Source organism: Barbus barbus (assembly GCF_936440315.1).
Source record: "Barbus barbus genome assembly, chromosome: 38".
Classification (NCBI taxonomy): domain Eukaryota; kingdom Metazoa; phylum Chordata; class Actinopteri; order Cypriniformes; family Cyprinidae; genus Barbus; species Barbus barbus.
Genome location: NC_136716.1, coordinates 3,797,945 through 3,809,430, shown reverse-complemented (window position 1 = coordinate 3,809,430; position 11,486 = coordinate 3,797,945). Strand labels below are relative to the sequence as shown.

Sequence of the window (11,486 nt, the reverse complement as noted above, 5' to 3'; positions counted from 1 at the left end):
TGGAGCCTTACTTGCAAAGATCCACTGCTATCAACTGAAATAACTATGTAAGGTTTAGAAATGTGAAATATAAACCATTTAAAAGGTAAATCATTTCATTCCAAATATAAAAAATATTCATCTTCTAGAAAGGCATGTATGCGTATTCACTAAAATGTGGGAGAGTAGGATTTTAAAAACTGTCAAAAGCATTTGTACGTTTTGAGGAAATAGTAAAAGATCTATATTTAGCAGAAAGCGTCAGCATGTCCAGCATACGAGCGTGTTAACACTGCAGATATCATTTACTCCCACTCATGCCATTTGAAACCAGTGCAATTCCCTGTCTTCTGTCGAACACTAAAGGAGATATTTTGCATAAACATTCATAATATCTGAAGTATTCTGAAGCCATACTATAGCTTTCTGTGAGAACAGCTGAAAGTCCTCCCTCCCCTTTAGCTCTCAAATCACATTTACACCTGTACACCTTCAAGACACGGCAACTTTGAATTTATATTTGAATGTTGACCAACGTGATACAGATGAGAGGGAAATAAAAAATATGAGACATACTCAAATTCAGGTTACCTCTATAAACCACATCTCTGATTTTGATTATGCTTTTCTTGTCCTTTTTGACTGGCATTCAGTTCGTCATGGCGATAAGAGCAGCGTGAACATTCTTTAAAACAGCTTCTTTTGTGTTCCATAGAAGAAAGAAGTCATAGTACTACAGACTTGAAACAACACTGAGTTTTCCTTTTAAAATGAACTAGTAAATGAAATGAAAATTCATTGAGACCTGGGGTGTTACTATAGACCCATTTTACTGAGGCACTGATTCCCCTTATCAGATCTGAGAATAATTTTCTCTGATAATACTTCAGCAGTCATGTCGTGTGTGTTTTCTATCCGTTGTTTAGAATCAGAACTAAATGCCAGATTTGTGAATAAATAACTTTTTTGATGTAATCTTATTAGGTTTGCAAAATGTTCTAAATGTGTTTGTGATTCGGTTGGATTCATTCACACTGAATCGTTTTCAGGAATTTCTCACTCTGAAATAGCAATAAGATATTTTGAAAATCAAAAACATAAAAGCAATAGATCAGATATTTACCTACAATCCATTGCAGGAAAAGAAACCCGCAAATGTCTTTTAACAGTTGTCTGCAATGAAGCAGCTTGACTGCAAAGCCAATTTATATAATTATATCCGTAACAGTATCCAATGGGAAAATAAAAGATATTGGGACAATTTTTTGATGGGGGCTACTAACAGCCCTAATCAACACATCTCATGTGAAAAGATATCAAATATCATGATGCTATAAACTCCGAATGCACACAAGTGTGTGGTGTCTATGAAATGGGTCAAATTTTTGTTTGCACCTTCAACACTGATTCCCCTTTTGCACACATTAGGAGAGTGCTGGTAGGGGGATCGCCAGAAGATCACATGGTTCCACCGGTGAAAGAAACCTAAAACCAACACCTTCTGCGTCCAAGAACATGTGATGCCCAGTACTCACTCATAGAGACGCACACACTCTAGATAATACATCCTCTAATTCAACAAAATCCACACCAAATACCTAGTATTTCGCTGAATGATAGCGTGGATAGTTGCTCCATCCATATACCCAAGATCATATCATATACATGATGGTGAATCCATCCCGTCCAGTCTGGGCTAATATTATGAAACTAGCCAGGGAAGCTCACAAGGTCCAACCTCATGTCTCAATCTTGCCCTTAGAGATCAAACTAAAACCAAGCATCTCCTTTTATTTCGGTCTCAAGCAATAGCTAGCATTAAATAACCTTAAATTTAGCTAGCTGGCTCTTCTGTGAAACAGTGCTATCTACATGAGACAAAGTCCACTTCCACTACCTCTGTGAAAGACAAGAGCATAAAACTGAAGGGGGGTTAAGCAAAATCCGATCTGACTGAGTGCTTTTGACGAGCATCTCTGGACCAACAGTCCAAAAGTCTCCATCATCCTACACCTCTGATCAGGGCAACATGGATTAACAGGGGAGGAATGGTGGGGTACAACTGAGCACTACGAGCATCATAAGCCGAGCCCTGAAATGAAGACACAAGCTATATTTAACTGTGACTCCATACGCTGTTGGGATGGGGAAAAGAGTACGGCTACATGGTCAGCATCTGCTGGAACAATAGACCTGACACATTAGACATTAAGAAAAGTGTTGCATATAGTTCAAGTTTACATTTGTGGAAGTCGCAAGGAGGGTAAATGAGCATGACAGTGATAAAGACAAGACTGGAAAATGAGGCAACACTGCCAATCTCATTTAGAAATTAAATTTAAAGGATAAAATGCATTACACATTTTTATAAACACAAATGTTTACAAAGTATATAAAACAGACATGAATATTGAATTGAGTTTCAGTATTCATTATTTATTTTTGAATTATTTTATTGTTTTAAAAGAAAAGCCACAGTGTGATTTCGGGACATGAATCTATAGAAAACAGTTTGCCTGAAACTATGGTAAATTATACAATTAGGGTATTATATATCAAAGGTATTCTATAGTCTTTGTTATATATTTAGTGGTCATTATACAAAAAAGATTTGCCTGCTGAATGACACGACTGACCAAACAGAATAAAGTATTTTAGAGAGAAATGTTTTCAAATCTTTCTCACTTTCCATTTTACTGACTTTGTGAAATCCTAATTTGAATTTCTGCTAATGTATTGGACCTAGGCTGCAACCTAAATTTTAAATCAAGACAAATGAATATTTGCGACCCTGCACCACAAAACCAGTCTTAAGTCGCTGGGGGTATATTTGTAGCAATAGCCAAAAATATTGATTTTTCTTTTATGCCAAAAATCATTAGGACATTTAGTAAAGATCATGTTCCATGAAGACATTTAGTAAATTTCCTACTGTAAATATATCAAAACTTAATTTTTGATATGTAATATGCATTCCTAAAAACTTCATTTGGACAACTTTAAAGGTGATTTTCTCAATATTTGGATATGTTTGCACCCTCAGATTCCTGATTTTCAAATAGTTGTGTCTCGGCCAAATATTGTCTGATCCTAACAAACCATACATCAATGGAAATCTAATTTATTCAGCGTTCAGATGATGTATACATCTCAATTTCGAAAAATTGACCCTTATGACTGGTTTTGTGGTCCAGGGTCACATTTGACACAATTTTAAATCATAATTCCTCAGCATTCTATTTTATATTCTATTCATATCAAGCTTCTGTTCAAGCTAGAAACTTCTGTCAAGACATGCTCAACAGCATATTAAATCAACAGTGAAATCAAAACCTTTGGGGGCCAAAATGAAACCTGCAGCTTTCCAGATACAGACACAGCATTGCCTTCAACCAACTGACCTATTCGTCATGCAGTGCTCTAGATCACAGCTTTACCTGTCACAGTGAGGTAAATATTTCCACAAAACCCTCAGTCTTTGGTCTTTCCTCCAGCTGAAGTCTGTCTCTCTTACCCGGGGCCAGCGTGAGCTCCAGGACAGCTGTTGCTGACGCAGAAACGTCTTGAATGAAACCTGAGATTGAGCCGCAGGTATAGAGAGGATCATCACTGGAAAACTCTTACTAGGATCCTGAAACGCTATGTCTACTTTACCTTTCCTGGACAGATGCTTTTATGGGTTGTTTTACTGTATAATAATTTCTGTTTTGCCTATGGAGAAGGGTTTTCCACATACGAGTATGTAAAGCTTTTAACATATCCTACTAGCTGGAATATGAATGAGTATATAAACAGTTTGTTTTCCTTATTTGTAAACGAAAATAACCTAAAAATCTCTCATTTCTAAGATTTCATTTAAACTATTATCGATTTTACATGCTAAATAATTAGTTGTGACAAAATTAGGGCTAATAAATTGTGTGTTTTAAGCTTCAGGTCCTTGAATACTTTATTTTCATACACAAAGCATATTTTATAGGCCTATAAAACAAATATATACAACTCTCTCTCTCTCACACACAGACACACACACACACACAGACCGTTTAAAGTAGACCAGGCAGCTGAGCAGAAATCAAATATACTTGATCAGTGCCACAGATAATGTTGCAGGTGCTTCTTGGAAGAGATGAAGAACTATCATCGAACGAAAAAACCCTGAAACTTTTCACATCATGATTTTCACACTGTTTAATATTTACAGCATGTTACTGTACTGACTGAAAAAGAGCTCATATCTGAAAACTGATAGCCTATTGATGACGTAATACATCACATTGAACATATTGAACATGTAGCGCCATCATCTGGTGTCATATATTTCAAAAAAACGAAAGTCAGCATTATTTTCTATTTTAAAATGACAGATAATTAAAAATTGTAAAGTATAATGCAAATAAGATATAAACATCTGTCAACATGCCAAAAGATTTTGTCACGGGTTAGACCAATGCTACAGTGAGATAAAAATACAGTGGACACATAAGCAACACTTAAGTATGTAGCCTATGGATGTCATTACATCAGACAAAATATGAAGTGCCATTTCTCACACCTTTTACCTTAGGATTTTTTTCAACTAACTTTTGATGTGTGATAGTAACACAATTATTAATATGTAATATTTAACTCAAAATATTAACACAATTATCATCACAGAGGTTATAACAGTATAAAGTGCAGTTGTGATAAAACATACTCAGGTTATGCAGTGAAATCTTGGGTTGCCATTTGAAAAGTGTTCAGAAAGTCAGTTCGGAACTTATATTTCCCAATTTCTTTTCTTATTTCATTCTGGACCTATAAAAGCAATTAATTAACTAATTCTAATCTTATCAGATCATAAAATGCTTCTTTATATTTTCATATGCAATTAAAAGTTTATTAGATCTTACATCACAGTTCAAGAAGCAGTATAACAACGCCACAATCAAACCCTTCAAAGAAATATCACAGTTAATATTTTGACATTCGCAGTAGCTTAAAGTCAAGCCTTTAATGAAACTTTATGGATTTGTTTTAGTACTTGATTAGCATTTTTTATATTATTAATAAAGATGACAATATGTTCAGCTAGCTTTTGTATTTCAAGTACATTTACAGTAGAGGGCAGAGTTTAACTTATGAACAGGCTCCATAGAAGCATCTCTTAAGCTTCATACCTCTCAAATGAGAGAGATAGGATAAAGGACATATTTGATTTGATGGTCTGTATTGTACAATGTATGTTGCATTATAAGTGCCTGAACAGTACCTGGAAGGAACCTAGCACAAGTTCAAAGAAGAGTCTGGCTTCTAGACCCACATGTTCGGGAAACAGAGCAAATATGATGTAATGCTCTCCGAAAAGAGGGATGAGCAGAAGAGTTGACTTTGCCAGTCTCCTGAATGGTAGAGAAAAGAGATCAGGGCACCTTTTGTATGTAAAATGATGTATTTGTAATACAATAACAGATCTCACCTGTAAAGTTTCCTGTCTCCTCCATTTGATTTTGGGGTTTTTGTCTTGACAGCGATAATCCTGCTTATGTTAACAAACACCAGAAAGTTCACCTGTAAAGTTTAAAAGAACATTATTTTGGTCCATAGTCAATCATGCTAAGAAATTTGATGGAGAAAAAAATTGTAGTCCGCTACAAATTCCAAATTACATAGAAAAAAATCCATTACGTTACACATTTTAGACTACTTTTTGATTACTTTTAGATTACTTTTCATTTAAGACATCGATTTTTAAATATACCACATTGATATAAAAAATGAAATATATTGCATTAACAAAATGAAGTGCATTAAACATTACATCAAGGTTTCCCAGACTGTGGTTTGTAAAGGAACTGCAGGGGGTTTGTGAGTTTTATGAAAAGCAAATAATTAATTATATCATAACAATGTAAAATTAAATCATTTTAAAATAACGTCAATAAAAATAAAACACTTACTAAAAAAAAATATATATATATTATTTGTTTACCTGCATGTCACGTGAGCATTAACCAACATCAGAGAACTGTGAACATCCAAATGCATTACTTCATTATTAATTATTACCTTAAAATCTCAAGAATACTTGAAGTAAATGATTTATATGCAAGATTTTCGATTGACAAAAAAGTATAGGAATCCCTGCATTACATGTAAATAAGAAATAACGTGAATTTGTGCATTTTGATGTGTTTGAAAGACAAAAGCCTTCCAAAGACACATGGTTAAATAACCTATGAAGTGATAATTCAAATAAAAATAAATGTACTCATCAGTAGTGATAAGAAAATACTTTTTTTTCAAACGATTTCTGTAAATCCAGCGCTCAAATGCTGTGTAGCCACCTGACTAGTCTTTGTGTGTGGTTTTTGTGTGAATGTCCACAAAACTGGAAAACTTTCTGAATATATATAAGTGGTAGGCTTAGAAAGGAAAATTTCAAAGATGAAAAGGAAAAATTATGAAGAATCAATAATTGCATGAATATATTAATAATGTAATTTATCTGATTATGTAATCCAGATTACATGTAATCAGTTACTACCCAGCTCTGAATATAAGTAATAATAAAATATTATTCAATATCTCTGCATGTACACTATAAAAAAAAAGGTCAAATGACTTGCAGCTATGGCTGCAGAACCAAAATGTACAATTACAGTAAAATATCTTAATTGAAATAAAGTGCAAAAACAATAATTTTACAAAAATTCTCATTCTCAGGTTTTACAGTAAAAAACGGTTATTTTACAGATTTTTCCTTTACCAATTATGATATTTTACTTAAATTTTTTTTTTTTTTTTTTTTTTTTATGGGACTTCTTTTACAGTGTACCCAAATACATTAATTAATAAAGCAATTGAATAGCATTCTTGAATAAGAATTGCAGGTCTTATAGTGTACCAAACCACAGCCACAGAGTTTTCAGGCAAATGTTACAATTCCTTATAGTTTTCACTGCATATTACACTGACATAGGAGAAAGTATTTTAACAAGAATGAATGAATGAATGAATGAATGAACGAATGAAGACATCCACAATAAATACATCAGTAAACACATAGTCTGTCTTAAGCAAACAGGTATCGTATTCTGCATTTACATACAAATACAGAAAGCAAAATGGGAATTTTGATGATCCACCAGTAGCCACTGTCCAGGTCATACCAGCACCTACCAACACATATAAACACTGTCGTTTGTGATGCACTCATGCACATAGATACCTTTATTGTAACTGTTAGCTCCATATCTTGTTACTGTGCTTCCCATATAGAGTTCTGTCATGACAACTTTCAGAGAGTTTTTGCATGGTAATATACATGGCAATGTTAATGTGTTTGGTCTTGGTCTTGGTGGAATAGATCTGTTATGATGCTGTGGCATGAGCAAGACTTGATCCTGCCAATAAAACCCACAGACATACTACTATGAGCATGTAAGATATACTGCTGCTGCACATATAACATACAGTATATATAATAACCCTGCATATATACATGAAATTACTCAGAAGCAGAACTATACAGGAGGAGCTGGGGAAGGTGGAGGTTTCTGAAGCGTGCTGCAACTACTACAGCAAGCACTAGACAAGTATTTGAATCTTAAGCAGCAAGGTCATTGGCTGCTGATGTGTAAGAAACCAATCAGCTGTGCCATGTGAATAATCATGTGATTATTTAATCTAGTTTCATGACAGAACTTTGTATTTGTATTTTGTATTTATTGTCCAAATGCACTCCACAATAATCTCATCCTCACCCATGATTGCCATATTTATGTTTGAGGAATGTCCAGATTGCTACTGTGACAGATGGCATTCCTGTAATACAGAGAAAACAATCTATGAGCATTTAAGAATAAGTTATATAATCAGCAGTTAATGTGTACTTTCTGTAAATGCAAAATGTGGTTTTACCCCAGCCAATAAGAATATAGCACCAGAAAAATGTTCTTGTGTGGGTAAAGGTGAATGCTAGCAGTGTCTGAAGATAAAGTCCCTCAACGAGCAGCCAGTAGAAATTTGATAACACACAAAACCTGGCAAATGAAAAACAGCTATCAGTTACAGAGGTGCAGATGACCACTTTAAAATATGATTCATGTTATGGCATTTTTGTTGATCTTATCTGTCATTTCTTTGGTGTAATGAACCGTGGAGACTGTGCAGTGATTGACAGTCTCATCGGCGAATAGCACTGCCTCCTTTACAAACCCAGCCAAAGCCCTCATGATGAATGAGGAGAAGAGGTTGAGGTGGATGTAGGTCCGTCTACACAGAAGCTTCCTGTGGGATTAAGGAAAATCTACCAATATTATATGATAAAGTATAAGCATTCTTTGATGCAAATGTCAAAAAAATGTCTCCTGAGTTCCAGCATGCATCAGAAAAGTGAATGAGTAATTGAAACAAGTAGAGAATGTTTAATGTTACACAAATGCAGTGCATAAAATCATGTATGATTGTGAGATAAAATATCAAACGAAGTGGCAAAATATCAACCAATATGCATTTCTCGCGCCTCACTTTTTTTCTTTTTTTTTTTTAAAGTGAACTGGACAAAGGGGGAAGTGTTGAGGAAACCTGTTTGATAACAGATCATTTTTACATTTGGTAACACTGGTGGTGCAAAAACTGTAATCATCGCTTCTGACAGTACAATAACACTATACAAGAACCTAAAGCCAGTCCAGAAACACAGTGGCATTATTCTCCATTATTTTCAAATAATATCAAACATTGCCATATGATTTCTTCAAGGTTGCTTATGTCACCGGTTCTACTTCGCCTCGCTCCGAGCGGGATTCGAACCGCGGTCTCCGGCGATGGAGGCGGGCGCTCTAACGAGGAAGCTAAAGGCCATGGCCGCTAGCGTCAGTCGCCAGAGCGCCTCTTTTTGAGATCAGGGGAGTGAGGTTTACACGCACCAGCACTTACTTGCCTACGTCTGTTACACTCACCCCCCTAAACCTCACTCCCGTCCGGGTCACGGCACCAAATGTCGCGGTCCTACGCCACCCGCTCTGAGTGAACCGCGGTCTCCGGCGTGGGAGGCGGGCGCTCTAACAAGGAGGCTAAAGGCCACGGCCTCTAGTGTCAGTCGCTAGAGCGCCACTTGAGATCGGGGAGTGAGGTTTAACCTGCACAGCACTTACCCGCTGGCCTCTGCTACACTTACTCTGTGTCCAGTCTCTTCCTGCTCTGTGCTGTTGTCCTGAAAGCAGGCATTATAATAAGACACACTCTTATCCTACTCCATCCCTCACTAGTGCAGGTGCGGGTGATCAGCTCTAAAGATGTCAAGAAAAACACTTATTTTATATTTATGACATAGCATTGAACTTTTATGGCCACAGTAGTAAAAAAGAGTACGAATTATTTTGTTACGATACTGTTGTGGTTGAAGTTACCATGGGACTTGAAGAGAGGAGGTGGGCAAGACACTGACTCCTACACTGACTGATGGCCAGCAGTTCACACCGTCCCACTCAACCAGACAACCTGAAGACATCCATAGGGGTACAATTAAAGGTTACAGAAGTCTTCTTCTTAATCAAACTACTGATTACAATAAATTGATAAAACAGGAAGTAACAAACTTCATCAAATATATGACATAGTAAAATTCTGCTCTAAAGAAGCTCTAAAAAGACAAAAGTATCATTATTCACTCCTAGTCAGAAATATATGTTTGCCTGTGAACTCTTCTAAAGGTTAAAAATGCAAAAAAAAAAAATCATGTAGTCTTATAGTAACATCTTATAGTTCTGTACAGATTTAAAAAAAAAAAAAAAAACAATGAAAATGAATGGACTATGGCAGTCAAGCAGGATTTGGAGTAATGACTTGAATTTTAGTCTGTTTAGTCTTAACACACTGTTCTTAGTAGCTTTAGAAAATTTAGACTACAGCACACAAGTTCAAAGGAAAAATTTTAAGCTGCTTTTTAATTTTTTTTTATTGTCCATAAACTATTTTTTTTAACAATGCAGATCTTGTAAAACTTCATTGGAATTGCCACTGAACGAGGACAATTTAATAACCTGTAAGAGCTTTATTTTTAGTCAGTCATATATTTGCATTTTATTTGAAAAACAAAGAGATTAATAATAAAAAAAATAAATGCCCTCTTTTACCCTCTGCCGAACAAAAAATAAGATATTTTGAAGAAAGTCGGTAACCATTTTGGATATACTGACCTCTATTGTATGGAAAAAATCAACACATTTCTCAAATTATATTCATGTTCCACAGAAGAAAGTCAGTCACACAGTGTTGGAATGGCATTATAGGGTGAGTAAATGACAGAACTGGCTGAACTATATCATTAAATAATCAAATCAAAGGTGTGCAATGACATCTGGGTGAAATGTAATTTCTGAGGTATTGAGTATTAGTGCTTATGTGACTAAGCTCACCTGTGTTTGCAGCGCTATAGTTGAACAAAGACTGTGCTAAACTGATTTTGAGCTGACATTCAGCTTCTTTCTCTTGTAAATGCAACACTATAGAACATTCAAGATGAACTGTCTTCACCTGGAAAACGTATAAAAGTGCATAAAAACTTCTGCAAACATTGATCTTTTGAAATGCTCTAGTTTTTTTCATGCTCTACTTAATTGTTGCTATTTCATTGAAAACAGCACTAACAACCAAAAAAGCATGCACATATTTATAATAATAACATTCTGCGTCTAAAAGAACCTTGATTTTGAAAAGATGACCTATGTTAATTCTGAAAATGAGCTGTTTTTGTGTATGTGTGTGTGTGTGTGTGTGTGTGTTTTACCTGCCTACTCCATCAGGGAGGTTAAATGAGACTTTTATCCAGCACTATTTACTGCATGAGTGAACATAAATCACCTTTTTCTGAGTTAAAAGGATGTCATTACTTCAGAGGTATGCTAATGACAGTGACTCCAAACCACAGATGTTTTTTGTTGTAACTAAACATATTTTGAAATGGGTTAATTAACAAACAATTATGTTTGTAGTCCGTTACAAATTACATAGCAAAAACGTTACACATTTTAGGTAATATAATCAGACTACTTAATAATTTTAATGCAGCTTAGTGTCTTTTACAAGGTTTGAGAATTAGACAATTAATTTGTCTCTTATGTGGACAGTAATGTTAATTCTATATGGTGCATATGGACCATGCCACCCCATCCATCCATTTTTAAAGCCTGTCCTTCCCCTGAGGAGCTGAGGTTGGTGTAGACTAAAAGAAGACAATCGCAAGCAGAATATAATCTCAACTATAACAGCAAATTTAAGTTTTTTCAGATTGGGTTACATGAAAATAGATTATAATTATTATTTTTTTTTTTATTGCTTAAACATACAAAAGCACCAATTAACAACAGTCAGAAAATTGTTAATACAAATTTAAAAAGTCCAAATAGCAGCATAACAAAAAAATACAGATAAACAAAATAAACATAACAGGAAAACCAAAAAATAAATAAACAAATAAATAAATATAGAAAAACAAATAATACAGTAATATAATACAA

At 34.9% G+C, this 11,486-nt stretch overlaps 1 protein-coding gene across 1 annotated transcript; it reads right to left on the bottom strand.

The window, feature by feature from the left end:
- Positions 1–4,683: 4,683 nt before the first annotated feature.
- On the bottom strand, positions 4,684–9,195 carry LOC306858106 (vasoactive intestinal polypeptide receptor 1-like; the record flags this gene model as incomplete). The annotated part of the gene is made up of 9 exons (XM_079398503.1): positions 4,684–4,779; positions 4,875–4,916; positions 5,234–5,363; positions 5,441–5,532; positions 7,073–7,139; positions 7,728–7,788; positions 7,885–8,024; positions 8,182–8,253; positions 9,146–9,195. 9 exons carry the CDS (start codon positions 9,193–9,195, stop codon positions 4,684–4,686), a joined length of 750 nt encoding a protein of 249 aa, XP_079254629.1.
- Positions 9,196–11,486: the final 2,291 nt, after the last annotated feature.